Genomic DNA, 15383 nt, shown 5'->3' on the forward strand with positions numbered 1-15383 from the left:
ACAACAGTGTAATGGGAAAGTAGTGTTGGTTCTTGAGTGATTCTTCCCAGCATGTGAATGTTTTGAAGCTATCCTGGACAAGATTGTTCCGAAATAATGAGGAAGACTTAGAGGGAAAAGCAAAATAAAGATTTTAAGAAAAGTGGTAACTGAGAATCTTACCAAAGTCTTACCTTCCTGTGGCACAAATAGGGGTGGTCACTTTACTGGCTTTAGGGTCCGTTATGCTCTCCACTATCTTGTGATGCTGTGGACACACATGAAGGCTACACCTTACATCAGAGCTTTAATTATGGTGAAAACGGCCTCCAATAGAAGCTAATAGCTACAGGAACCTACATATCAAAGAAAAACATGTCCCAGAATAAAATAAGACCTAGAATCATCTTGGCAGGGAGTGCAAATGTCACCCATACTACCGTAGTGATATTTTTATCTGGATTCTCATTGTTTTTGTTAATGCTGTGGTTACAAAGTTACATAGTTTTAAGTAGTCTAGCCTTAATCCTTTTTTTTTCCCACAGGCCTTAGTTTTAGTGCGTGATTTTGCAGAATGAGAGGTTTTTCAGGAATAGGTATGAGCATATCACAAATTGAGATTGTGAACTGCAAATGTCAAGCAAACAGGCAAAATGACACAATCCAACCTCATGGGTCCCCATTACAAATCCTTTAGCAGCCTGACAAACACCATCTCATTTAATCCTAGACAACACCTACCTAAAAATTATGTAGTCCCTAGCAAACAATGGAAACCATATAGTCCATAAATGCTACAAACATATTCTAATTCTCTATTCTTCCAAATCTACAATATAATTGCTTTTAACTTCAGCTTCGCTTTTACAACTGTCATTTAGTCTGCAAACAAAGTAATAAATCCTTTAGGTAGCTTCTCTGTTCTAGTCCAAAGGCACACCATCACACTAGGTCTAACCAAACCATTTGGGATTGCTTGAATTTTGAAAATATGATTTCCTTTTTAGAAAGCATAATCTTTTCCTTTGGAGTCAGCTTTCATGAAAACTGCTTTAAAGAAGGCAAAATGGCAGCATCCTGAACATACAAAGGCTCCTTATACTATTTAGGTGACTCCTCCAGAGCTGCATTCCTCACAACCAAGCAAAATGACAGATGTGGGAATTTTGCTCATTTCGATCCAAAATCAGAGGATCCAACCTGGTCTACACTGTGCTCGCCCATATACTCTGTGCCCCATCTCTGCCAGCCATTGCCTCCACTAGGATTTCTGACCCCAAACTTCCCAGTTACAAGGAGCCTGAACTGCCTCACCACTGCCACACTACATTCCCACATGGAACCCCGAGGGACGCTATTTTGGTATGTGCGGATTCTAGGTTTCCTTGTTGATCTACTGTACTGATATCCTACCAACATGGAGTAACAGAGTAAAACACTCCATGACCCCTTCCGATCACCTTCCCTAGTTATCTACCCTCTGCTCATGAATCTGTCAAGCAAAATGTAGTGAAATCATTTTTCTTCTCTGCTTCCTTCATCCCTGTGTGTAATGAGACACCCCTTTAATACCTTTTGGGTCACTTCTCCTCTTTCACTCACTGGTTTCTTTTTAGGAATCCTACCTTAGTACTGACTTCAACATATACAACATTTCTGAAAATTCAAGATGTGAAATTCACTCTGGATTGAATAGCAATCTCCCCAACACCTAACTTGGCACTTCTAGAACACTAACAGTGGTAATTTGTGTTAATAATGACCCTGAAGTACTTCAAACTTCCAAAGAAGCTTCTGAATCAAAGGAATATTCAGTTATACACCATACAGTTTTAAAGTTAAATGTCTTTACAATATTCTAAGGCTTTAGTATATGGTAATCCATATGCCATAATAGATGACAAATCTTGCTACTACTTGATTAATACACACTTTCACCAACCCATTCCAACTAAGGGTAAGGTCAAATCAGAGATTGCTTTAACACTGGTGTGATCCATTAAAATCATCATCAGAGCTTCCTCTGTATGGTCCACCGCTCTAAATCTGGCATGCCCAGTGCTCAGATTTATAAAAACTTTCCAAGTGATCCTAACAGAAACTGCTTCTCGAGAACTATCACTGCAAATAGTGGCAGGAATCAACCTATACAACTGTGGTTCTCATCTCGGTGCACTGCTGGGGGACCTTTGTGAAAACACAGGCTTTTAAAACATACAGATTCCAAGGCCCTTCCAGATCTAATGGATCCTAATCTGTTATGGTAGTACCCAAATATCCAACTCCTCAGATGATTCCAATGCACAGCCAAAGTTTGGAAATAATAGCTTTATAATCTTAGGAATCTTTTTTTTTTTTTTTTTAATTTTTTTTTTCAACGTTTTTTATTTATTTTTGGGACAGAGAGAGACAGAGCATGAACGAGGGAGGGTCAGAGAGAGAGGGAGACACAGAATCGGAAACAGGCTCCAGGCTCCGAGCCATCAGCCCGGAGCCTGACGCGGGGCTCAAACTCACGGACCGCAAGATCGTGACCTGGCTGAAGTCGGACGCTTAACCGACTGCGCCACCCAGGCGCCCCTATAATCTTAGGAATCTTAAAAGCTGCTGCTCTCAGTGTTTCCAACAGGTCACCAAAGAACCAACATACGGGTGCAGCCTTTAGGTGGGACCTGCAAGGATAAAGAGTGGCCAAGAGGGTGTGGTCAACCCTACATACTCCTTTCTGTAATGTGGAAATCACGGGGTTGGAAGGACTACCTACCCCAAGAAAGAGACTAGGGTGAAGTACAGAAAATAACTTCCTAAAGATATACACTCAGCAGTACCACTCAGCTGCTTGAATCACAACAGCAGTTACAACTGACTAAGAGTCATAAGCCTACCATATTCCTCAGAGTTTAATACATTAGACTAGAAATCAGAGGTCTCAAAGGACCCTAGCTTTACATCAAGAGGGCCCAGTGGTTCAAGAATATCATTTCTCCATTTTCAATAAGCAGAACAGCAAAGTCCCAAAGTAAAGCAAAGTAATTAGTGAGAAGAGCCTTCTGATCATTACAAGAAAAGTCTGATAAAGAAAACTGCACAAATTTTGCCATCAATGAGATCTGCCTTCAAAACCTTTCTCCACCAGTTAGTTACCAGTGACATCAGATTACTTAACCTCTCTAAACCCATTTCTTCCTCTATAAAATGAGCACAAAAACTTATGAAAATTTAAATGAGACAATATTTGCAAAAACAGAATTTTCAATACAGCTGCCTTTCCTCCTTGGTAATTTCTATATGCCTCTTCTATACCACTCTCCTTTAAGTCATACATACTAATAGTTACTACATACCTCTGTTAGTCTTTACCTTGATTTATTGCTATTACATATGAGAAACACATGAGAACACTAATTCTGCTCCTCCAAAACTAACATGCAGTTTAAACTTTGTCTACTGACAACCCACTGAGAACTCATCAGGGCCTAGATTCATACTCACTTCTTCAGGACAGATTTTTTTTTTTTATTCTCAGGTACTGATTCCTCTAGAGCAAAGGCTCCCAAACTTTAAAGAAAGGTAAGAATTACTGGGGAGCTTGTTTAAAATACAAATCCCACCTCCCACCAACAATGTCATAATTGATAACAGGAAGGATTCTCACTGGCTGCTAATGGCAGTAGGTAAAAGGTTGCTAGGAAACAACACAGACATCTTGCCAAAGTATTATCCCACGAGTTATTTACTGGTTGCAAAAGGGAAAAAATACATACCTCTATACAGAAAAATCTGGCAGTCAGAATCTTAACCAAGAGATAAACCTTAGCATCACTAACAGTGCAACACATCAGATACCATGTGCCTGTTGACAGGATGCAAAAAGGAAGTAGGAAGCAGTATTTTGGCAAACATATGTACCCTGAATAAAATCAAGCCCCTAGATGCACCTTAAAGTTGACCCAGAAAACAGAGAGGTCAGATGATACTTGGAAAAAACTGGGGCGCCTGGGTGGCTCAGTCGGTTCAGCGTCCGACTTCGGCTCAGGTCACGATCTCGCGGTCTGCGGGTTCGAGCCCCGCGTCAGGCTCTGGGCTGATGGCTCAGAGCCTGGAGCCTGCTTCCGATTCTGTGTTTCCCTCTCTCTCTGCCCCTCCCCCGTTCATGCTGTGTCTCTCTCTGTCTGAAAAATAAATAAAAAAGTTAAAAAAAAAAAAAAAAAATATTTTAGAAAAAACAATTAGGCAATCCAAAATATAGAACATGTATGAACTGCCCTAGAGTCTGCAAAAGTCAACGTCACGAGGGGAAAAAATGTAAGAAAACTGTTCTAGGGTAACAGAAACAAAAGCAATGAGTGAATTATAATTAAATCCCTGTTTGGAGGGGAAAAAAACCTATAGAAGAAATTGTTGGGGGCAAATGGGCAAATGTGAATATAAGCAGTTATTACATGATTCTGTAAAATTATGGAATCATTGATAATGATGGGATAATGGTATTACAGCTATATAGAATTATTCTAATTATTTAGTATTTGAAGTACAGAGAGGTGCTTCCTTATAGTATGTTAGATACACAAACATACACTGACAAAGATATCTATGTTAATTATTGAAACCAGGTAGATGGTAACAGGTGTTCACTACTCTTTCTCTCTGTATGCTTAAAAGTTTCCATAATGAAGACTAAGAAAAACACATTCCCTGGCCCAACTCTATGAGACTCTAATTCCTTAAGCCTGCGGTGGGCCCATAAATCTGCATTCAAGTAGCCCTGGGGCCTATCCTAAAATACAAGATGTTCTCTGACCACTCTAAGAAACACAGCTGAAGACAGAAAGTAAGGTGTGTCCACTATCTGGAAGAGCTTGGGTTCTAAACTCTGTGCCAGCTCTATTTTATTGGCAGGCTTCCCAAGCAATGGATTTGGTATCTTCCTCACTGTTGCCATCTTTCTTCATGTGTCCAGTATATTTAAGATGGACTAAAAAGGAGGCATAATAGTAAAAGATTTCTATTTCATGTACCTATGATTCCTTGAGAGCATCTCCCCATGGTAAACAATAATTATCAACTCTAACTCCCAAGAGTGCTTTAAAGAATTCTTGTTTACCTTTCTCTAAACTGAATATTCAAATTTCTTCCTAGAAATGGGTAATGAGTACACAGTCCATAGTCTACAAATTGATAACCAAAATAAAGCAGGAATGGTATCCTCACAATTGAAAAAGAAAAAAAGACCAAAATACCGCACTCAAAACTTTTGACTACAACAAACTAAAAAGCTTTTGTACAAACAAATGGGAGTACATCGAACTGAAAGGCTTTTACACAGCAATGGATATGACCAACAAAATGAAAAGGCAATGGGAGAAGACAGTCACAAATGATATATACAATAAGGGGTTAACATGTGAACTATATAAAGAACTCATAATTCAGTATTTAAAAACTAATAATAAACACTCCAATTAAAAAAATGGACAGAGGAGGGAGAGGAGGGTGCCTGGTGGCTCAGTTGGTTGAGGTCTGACTCCTGATTTCACTCAGGTCATGAGATCAAGCCCCACCATTAAGCTCTGCTCTGAATGTGGAGCCTGCTAGAGATTCTCTCTCTCCCTCTGCCTCTCTCTCTCTAAAAACAAAACAAAAAACAGGACAAAACAAGAGACATTTTTCCAAAGACACACAGATGGCCAACAGGCAATGAAAAGATGATCAATTTCAGTAATCATCAGGGAAATGCAAATCAAAACCACAAGAAATCACCTTACACCTGTTAGAAGTAACAAGTGTGGCGAGGATGTGGAGAAAAGGGAATCTCGTGCACTGTAAGTAGTTAAGGTTGTAAATTGGTGCAGCTACTGTGGAAAACAGTACGGAAGTTCCTCAAAAAATTTAAAATAGAACTACCATACAATCCAGCAATTCCAGTTCCAGGTATGTATTCAAAGAAAACAAAAACCACTTTGAAAAGACATGTGTACCCCTATGTTCATTATAGCAATGTTTACAATAGCCAAGATATGGAAGCAACCTAAGTATCCATCAATAGACGAATGGAAAAACAAGATGTGGTATATTACCCAGACTTAAAAAATGAAATCTTGGGGTGCCTGGCTGGCTCAGTTGGAAGAGCATGTGACTCTTGATCTCAGGGTCATGAGTTTGAGCCCTACACTGGGTGTAGAGATTGATTGATTAAATTAATAAACACATAAAACCTAACTTCAAATAAACTTTCTTAAAAAATGAAATCTTGGGGCGCCTGGGTGGCGCAGTCGGTTAGGCGTCCGACTTCAGCCAGGTCACGATCTCGCGGTCCGTGAGTTCGAGCCCCGCGTCAGGCTCTGGGCTGATGGCTCGGAGCCTGGAGCCTGTTTCCGATTCTGTGTCTCCCTCTCTCTCTGCCCCTCCCCCGTTCATGCTCTGTCTCTCTCTGTCCCAAAAATAAATAAAAAACGTTAAAAAAAAAAAAAAATGAAATCTTGCCATTTGCGACAACATGGATGGACCTATAAGGTACCATGCTAAGTGAAATAAGTCAGTGATTTCACTTATATGTGGAATTTAAAAAACAAAACAGAAAAAAGACTCAGATACAGAGAACAAACTTGATGGTTGCCAGAGAGGAGTGGGGTGTGGTGATGGACGAAACAGGTGAGGAGGATTAAGAGGCACAATCTTCCAGTTATAAAATGCATATGACACAGATACGTAATACACAGCAGAGCTATTAAATTACTATGTTGTATACCTGAAATTAATGAAATATTGTATGTCAATTATTCTTCAGTAAAAAAAGTTATTTTAAAAACTGGCATTTCAAGGTAAAAGTGATATATGAGAAACTTTGTTAGCAATACGTAAAATACCTTAGGGATATAGTGATTTGTTTTAAAATGGATAAAAACAATGTAATATACCAAGATATATACATATCAGATATACAGAAAAGAAAAATCTAAAGGTGAATCTTGTGTAGAAATGTTATCAATGTCATTGTAACAATATTCACTAAGTCCTCCAAGCAAAATCAGGAAATACAACTAGAACCAGAAAAGTACCTATACCATAATCTAAGAATACCAAAACCAAAATTCACTTAGAATTATTTCCCAGAACAGCTCACAACTGACATAGAAGCCACCATTAAAAAAACAATAATTACAAACACTAACTTTTCAAAGTTAGAGAACACATAGCAAATAATAAACTGCAGTAGGTGACTTTGAGGTTCCTCCCCAATAAAGAAATTAATCTAATAAACAATCCAGGAAAACCTCCAAAATCTAGAACTTGGATACATACATTGCTTTAAGCTTAATCTAATAGTAAAAAAAATTTATAACTGAAGACTACAAAAAATGAACTTTAAAAGATGTGAATTTTAGCTGAAATTGCAAATTCACAAAGTTAGCTAATAAACCAGCATTAACACATTTCTTAGAAAGTCTAATCTGCTATGAATTCTAACATTAACTACAGAGAGATAAAAATGCCTCTACAGGCAGCAAAGTTATTGAAAATAATGAGAATGTGTTTAGTATATCAAAATAACACATGGTAAAATTTCAAGGCAGTTCCTGGGAAACCTATACATTTTAAAATATTTAAACTGCTCAAACTAAAGCATGAAACTGCTTCTTTAAAACTTCAGAGTGTTAATCCCTATCAGCATAATAAACTTTTTAAAACTGAAGAGACCTTAAGGATCACTAACTTTAACTTCTCATTTGATAAATATGAGAAAATTGAAGCCAGAGATTTTTTTGTAACTTGTAGAATGATAAACCAGACTTCTTAATTCCAATATACAGTGTTCCCTGTATACCACACTATGTATGTTCTGTCCCTTAACAACAACAACAAAAAATCTCCAATGACAATAAGTAGTGGATTGTCTTCAGGCAAATGTAAAAAGTCACTGAACTTTTTAAATGAGGTTGTATGTTCATGACATTTTAAAAAAATTTAACTCGTTCAGAAAGAAACAAGAAATCCAGAATTCTAACTAGAAGAAAGTAGGTAAACAGAACATTATGAAGGAATAAACTAAAGTTTTAACCATAAACTTCCTTGCAGAAGTAACACCATAAAGCTACCAGCCCAGGGTGAAAATGGCAATACGTCAGACACAGATTATTTTTGAATCCCACAGAATCTTTGCAATAGTCCAGAATTTATCAGTTACATAAGCCTAAGTGACTTTTGGATAAAGTTTGCAAAATCAAATCATACTGCAAAACAGTATGTGTATTGTTAAGAGACAGAAATGAACTGCCTGTGATTTCTGACATGTGCCTACTACATTTCTAGAACGCTAGATTTCTGTAACAGAGTTTAAGGCTTTGTTTCTCCATCATTCTGGAAATACTATCCTTCATCACTAGTTGCAATGTTACTCAACGCCATGCCATTTTTTTCATCACCTTCCCTTGAAAAGTTACCATAAATGTCAAGTTTTACTGTTTCTATTCTTTGAAAAATGAGAAATAATTTTCAGGGAAACTCTCTTCATAGTCATTCTCCTTGAGGAAGTAGCTCTTTATCTATATATATAACTTCCACTAATTATGTATTTCTATGATTTTTCAGGTGGTGGGAGGGGGAAGGGAATAACTAGATAAGACTACTTAATGTTGTGATACCTTTCTTTTTTCCTTTATGGTATCAAAGGGTCTTGCCCACTGCAAAATTATAAAATTATTCTATATTTTCTTTTACATGTACTATTTTATGTTTATATCTTTAATTCTTTTAGAATCTTTATTTATGTAAGGTAGAAATCAATTCTTCCCAACTGGGTAGTCATTTGCCCCAATATCATTTGTTAAATAACCCTTTTCCCCTTCATGGATTAGAAATGCTTTACTATCTGCTAAATTCCCATAAACCTGTCTTTTTACCTCACTCCTTATTCTGTTTCACTACCTATTTGCCTAATTCCTCTGCCAGCCACACGTTGTTCTAATTATTGACACTTTACAGCACATCCGTTTTCTGGTAAGTCTCAGCATTTTTTCAACAAGACTTTTTTTGATTGTGCAAAAACATTTACTTCTCTCAATTTTTCTCGTTTCCCCTAAAAAAAATCCCACTTTCTTTTGAAACAGAATTCCATTAAATTTATGGATAAAATATAATGTATTTTTAAAATATTTAGATTCCCATCTAGTAATAAGCAGATATGTAAAGCCCTGACACACACACACACACACACACACACACACACACACACACACACACACGTGTATACAATCTTCATTTGACAGTGACTGGTACTCTGGCCCCACACGAATGAAATTTCCTTATTTGCAAGGTAACATTTCCATTCTTAAATCACAAAATCTTAGAGCAAGAAGAACATTATAGATCACTTAGTCCAATACCACTTGTAAGCCCAGTTATGTTTACCTTAAGCCTGCCCGAGATTCATTTCAAAGTTAAAAGTAATATACCTTTTACATGCAACATAATCATAAAAGTACTACCTGGATCACACAAAAGCAAAGAAGTGGTCTACCTTTATTCAAGAGTACTTTCAACTTAGAAATCCTTTTAGAAGACCCATACTGGGCTCAAAACAAAACAAAAAAAAAAAACAAAAAACAAGAGTACCTTAAGGGCATATACTAGAAACAGCTCCAGGTACATTTTTAGATACTGTTTCCAAGGCAAAGTCTTTTTGTTACAGTGGGTCCAGGAACCGAACTTCATAGTACCACATCATTCCATTCCCAACTGTTCCATCATTTATTAAAAACACAAATCCAACAACAATCTCCAAATGAATAAGCTGAAACAATTCTAAAACTGTTTCTCAACTGTTTCTCTGCCTGCCCATGTAATCACCTGTAGAGCTTTTAAAAATAAGATTACTTGGGTCCCACTCTGGGACCTTAAACATTTTCTTTCTTTTTTTTTTTTTTTTTAAGCTGTAGTAGGTTCTAGTTTCAGCCAGAGTTAGAAACCAACGTTCTAAAAGATTCAACAAGAACAAAGGCCCTTAAAATGCCAAGCATCCCTATATATTGCGGGGGGGGGGGGGGGGGGTGAAGCAGTAATGAAAAAACCATCTTCACCAGCCTAGCAACATTTGCTGCTGATTAAGCTGTGTCCCTACATTATGCCAGTCTTAAAACAGGAAAAACTGCAAAACACACAAAGCTTTTAACTGTTCATAGATGGATGGGGCTATTATGATATGTCAAACACCTTTTTCTTTTTTCTCCCTTGAAGGCAACCCTCCACCCCACACCATCTCCCAGGAGAAAAGACAGTTGATACTCACTTTAAAAATGGCAAAAATTATTAAGATTTTAGATAAATTCTTCTTTGACTTTGTGAAAAAGAAAGGTGTAAACACACCCATAAAAACAAATAGGGAGATTAACGATTGGCTGCGATATCATGACATTAGATGAAATTTCAGTCAAAGAACTGTTGCTTTGTGACTGCAGAGAACTGCCGAAATACTAAACACCCTCTAAAAGTAGCACAAAAGCAAAGGAAGGCTGATACACTGAAGGAAAAAACTTACAATGATGCAAATATACAAACTAAATCAAACCGTTCCTAAGGTCTAACCCTCTAAGAAAATGATCGCGCTTTCTAATAACACTTTCACTAAACTGAAGCCCGGCGTGACTCACATTCTTGTTATGAGTGACTCATATACCTTCCATCCTTGGGAAAAGCACCTGAAAAATAGAGCACATAAAGCTACACCGTTAAGTTACATGTTAAGTAATTAGTGAGAGTAACACATACATTAAGTAGACCTTAATCACACACCAAAACTCTGCAAAAGAAGGTTCATGAAACCAAATCATCCCACAGACAACTATTCTTCCACGCTCCAATTCTGGCCTACCCAAAAATATTTTCTCACATTCTGTAAAGTCATTTGGTGAAAGAGCTATCAAGTATTTTGCATCTCGACAGGAAAGGCATCACACGTTAAAGTGTATCACCCTACTATCAAGGAAAACTAAATTCTCTTAAATTAGCACTGAGATCTGTCCAAGCATGAGTCAAATGATTTTACATTAAAAAAAAAAAAAAGAAGAAGCATGTGAAGAGACAGGTATTCATGGTTTAATGGAATCAGCTTTAACAATGTACAACTTTACCAACATGTTTCTTAGAAATGTAGCCCAAATCAGTGATATAATTCCTAGGCCTTACCCTCGTCACATGACCACATGAAATAGCAAAATTTAAGTAGCAAATATAATTAAGGGAACAACTGTAACCCCAAAAATCTGCAGTAAACTCTGAGATGATGTGTGTTTATACACACAATAAGTAATTGTTTGCCCAGAAATTCAAACAAAAAAAGGATGAAAACCTTCTTGTAATGCTTTTCATGTGAATGATTTGCATACAAGCCACGTGCCTAGCAGGTAGTAAAGAGGAGACTCTGTTCCTGGGACATTTCAAACAAAACAAGCTTATTGAAAAATTTTAAAGCAAGGAAAGAAAATCCTTCATCAGCAATTATTTCTTTTGAAGTACAGCTAAGTTGAAATAAATAACTTAGCTGAATTAACGTATCTTTTAGTACTTTATACTTTGAAAGCTTTATGAAAAATTTAGACACATATTCTAATCTTGAAAAAAAATTTAAACATAGTAAAATCACAGGCATCTTTCTGAAATATCTATACCACTGCACATCTTGGAACTTCAAGGAAGATCTGGGAAAGAAATACATTACCCTATTTTAAACAAGTATAAAAGCCTAAAATTACACTTAAAATGTACTTTTTAGTTTGTTCCAAAATCTGGACTTCTTTATCCAAATGCAATTAAGATTAGGGGAAAAATTGTTCTAAGAAATCTGTGAAGCTGAACTCCAATTCCATCATGTCCCAAAAGCTCACTACTAATAAATACCTAGCATGGATTACATTAGAAACATTCTCTCAGGAACTTGAACCTGACACCAAGATACTGATTGTCTACACTTTAGGAGTTAAAGACAGGGAGCGACAGGGAACTTTGGCTTGTTCAGAAACCTAGTTATTAAATATATGCAGTTTATCTTTACTAGTATTTCAAAATCTCTCTCCCCCATCCTTCTTGTCCCTCTCCCCCTTCATTCTTTTGCATCTTACCTGCAAGAAATCAAAAGGTTTTGCAAGAAACCTGCAAGAAATCAAAAAAAGTATCCCCAGTATCAAACGTACTACCTTTGATTCAATATGGATTTGGGTGTTCAGGTAGGTTTTTAGATTTAGATTTCAAATGCAAAACGTATTTCAAAACTTTACCTGACCGCATGCTACACTCAAAATTGCTAAAAGTTAATCATCACTTTCCCCCCTATTTTATCCCACTACCCCTTTCTTATAAACTTATCAGCAGGAAACCAATTATTTGCAGACAAGTACAGCTAGGAAAAAAAGGTTGCTAAATTCAATCTAGGAGCACCAGTAAACAAGCCTAGAAGTATCAGAAAAATCAAGAACCACTCACAAGTCCCCAGTCCTGAATCTGCATATAAACCCTACAGGACAAAGTTCTTGCAGTCACTTTCATGATTTGACTTAACTCAATCCCATGCTTTCTGAAACGTCTTTATTTGAAACTATAAAGAGAGATCTGGACAAACAATTCAAAAGACAATGAACTTTATGTCAGTTAACCTAAGTACATCTCAGTTAACTGAAATACAGAGCACCTAAAACCTCCTACTAGGTGCAGGACTCAGGGCAATCTAGGCAAAATGTCTTCTCACAGAAGCAATGTACCCGAAGAGCTCTGTGTAATTCAGCTTCAGTTAAGATTCGCTTCTCTTGTAAATGTTTACCTACAAACTCACAGTTTCCAGAATACACTCAAGCTTTTAAGCTGGAGGGCAAAGATTTACCAAGATTTTAAAGGGATCATTTCCTTAGTTAAGCCAGTTAAGGTGGGTAGCAAAAAGAACATCTGCAAGGGGTTTGTGAGGTATTCACCAGGCACAGGGGAAATTTACAAAAGAGGAAAGGGCCGCAGGGCCAAGCATGGGCTTGTGTAAACATAAATCCCCTAAGCACTGGCCTAGGTATCAAAAACAATGTTCCTCCAGAATAGGTGTCCAGGTGGCTAATTGACTTTCTGGAGGTGAGAGTTAAAAACAAACGCTTACACCCAGTATATACGACACAATTTTACCTGTCACCAAAAAAAGGGTCTAATCCAGCAAAAAAAGAAAGAAAGAAAGAAAGAAAGAAAGAAAGAAAGAGAAAGAAAAAAAAAAAAGAAAGAAAAGTCATTTTTCCTTCAAGGAGGGCAGCGGTTTAGAGTCATTTGCAGGGGACAGGATTGCAGGGGGGAGGGCGCATGGAATAAAGGAGTGCTAAAAGGAGAGGCAGAGAGGGGTTTTTTGCACAGGGCCCCACACAGGCCACTGCGGAGAGAAGACGGGGAAGAGGGGAAGATGTCTCACCAGGGGACAAAACCGAATGCAAAACCAGCTTGGAAGAAGGAAGGTCCCCCCCCCCCAAACAGGAGGCGAGCTGGGGTGCAGATAAAAAGCGCTAGCGGCTGGTTACCTTGGGAAACAGGGGAAAGGGACAACGGGAATAAGAGGTCTACAGAGATGTGAGGGAAGGAAAGGATGAGGCAGGGTCTCCGGTAAGTGCGAACCCGGGAAGAAGATAGACAAACAGCGGGACTGGGGCCTCCCAGGGCCAAAAGGCGTGGCCAGGGATCCAGATCAAACGACGGTCTTTTTCAGACGCCAGGGGAAGTGAGCGGCAAACCCCTCCTTCAAGACCCCGCGGCAGACCCGTCCGAGGGGCCCAACTGCGAGGCACCTCGAGGGCAGAACGCGCTCTGGAGGGCTCTGGCCTCGCCCGCGGGGCCCTCCGCAGGGCCGGCTGCCCGGGCCCCCGCCCCCACCCCCGCAGTGCTCTTACCTCCACACCTGCCCCATCTGCAGCAGGTGGATGACCGACTGCCAGATCCACACGGAGAGGCGGCACAGGCGCTGCGCCCCCGGCGTGGCCGAGCCCGGGCCGCCGCGGCCGTAGCCGGCCCCCATCATGGGGGGGCCCCGGCTGCTGAGCCCCTCCACGGCGCCCAGCCCGCCGCCCGTGTAGTCCTGCACGAACCAGCGGAAGCTCAGGCTCTGCACCAGCAGCGACGGCACCAGCACGAAGAAGAGGGTCAGCCCGAAGAAGCCGTAGTCCCCCTTGCGGTAGTAGTCGAGGGCCAGCCACAGGTCGGTGCCCACGTCCCCGAAGAAGACCAGCAGCGCCAGCACGATCCACAGGCAGTCGAGCCACGGCCGCTCCACCTGCGGCGGTTGCGGCCGAGCGGCAGGCGTCGGGGGGTGGTGGTCGGCGGCCGCGGGCGGCTGCAGCGGCTGGTCCCCCCCGTCGGCGGCGGCGGCGGCGCTGCGGCGCGGCTTCTTGCCCAGGAGGGAGCGCAGGCAGGCGGAGCGGCAGCCCCAGTAGCACGAGGAGGTGTTGCAGCAGTGGCAGATGTGCAGCGAGCTGCTCTCGCCGGGCTCGCTGCCGTCGCCGCCGCCGCCGCAGCCGCCTCCCCCGGGCTCCCCGTCCTCCTCGCCGCCGCTGCCCACCGCCTCGTCCAGGTTGTGCAGCTGGGCGAAGCCCACCCCCACGCCACCGCCATCGGATTTCGCCGCCATCTTGACTCTCTTCCCAGCTCCGGAGGTTGGGGGGGGAGGGACGGGTAGGGGGGGGAAGAAGGCAGGGAACGGGGAGGGGGGGAAACGAATGGAGAGGAAGGGGGGCGGGGAGGAAGCGGGGGAGCAAACGAACGAGGGGGGAGTGGGCCAGGGAACCCCCTCCGCTTCCGGGTAGTTGGCGTCACTTCCGGGCGAGCCCCCCAATCGCACGGCGCCCGCAGCTCCCCAGCCCTACCCTCCCGGCCAAGATGGCCGCCCTCCTGTGCCTCAGCTGCTGGGCGGGGGACCGGGGGGTTCTCCCCGCCAGGGCTCCCCTTCCCCTCTTCCGTTGACCCCGAAACCCATCAGGTTGACCCCTCGGCGTTTCTGAATCCCGCTGGGCCGAGTGATGCGGTCCAAAGTGATCCCTGGAGGGGGCAGTGCCAGACGTTTTGGGGTCCCCTTCCTCAGCGTCGCAGCTCACAGCTTTCCTCCTGGAGAAACGCCCCCTAACACCCTCCCGGCTGCTGGCAAAGGGGCGGGACCTCTGAGGGAAGGGGCGGAGCTCGTGCAAAGCAGGTGATTACGTGTCACTTCCGGGAGATAGGATGACCTCATTGAGTAGTTAGGCACCCCCCCCCCATCAAAATGGCTGTGTCTCACCTCTTTGGTGGTTTTTTTTTTTTCCTTCTTTCAAAATTCTCTTATTTTCTTATTTTGAGGGTCTTGAGAAATTGCATAAATCAGTTTAGATTCCCACACACAACTGACTGATTCTCACATGTTTGGA

General features: G+C 41.0%; 1 protein-coding gene across 1 annotated transcript in view; it reads right to left on the bottom strand.

The window, feature by feature from the left end:
• The window catches only part of XKR6 (XK related 6), a 95372-nt gene extending 80758 nt beyond the window's left edge, over positions 1–14614 (bottom strand). The window contains exon 1 of the mRNA XM_042984743.1: positions 13881–14614. Coding sequence (XP_042840677.1) covers positions 13881–14614 — 734 coding nt within the window. The remainder of the gene's footprint in view (positions 1–13880) is intronic.
• Positions 14615–15383: the final 769 nt, after the last annotated feature.

This window comes from Panthera tigris, chromosome B1, assembly GCF_018350195.1.
Source record: "Panthera tigris isolate Pti1 chromosome B1, P.tigris_Pti1_mat1.1, whole genome shotgun sequence".
NCBI classification, from domain to species: domain Eukaryota; kingdom Metazoa; phylum Chordata; class Mammalia; order Carnivora; family Felidae; genus Panthera; species Panthera tigris.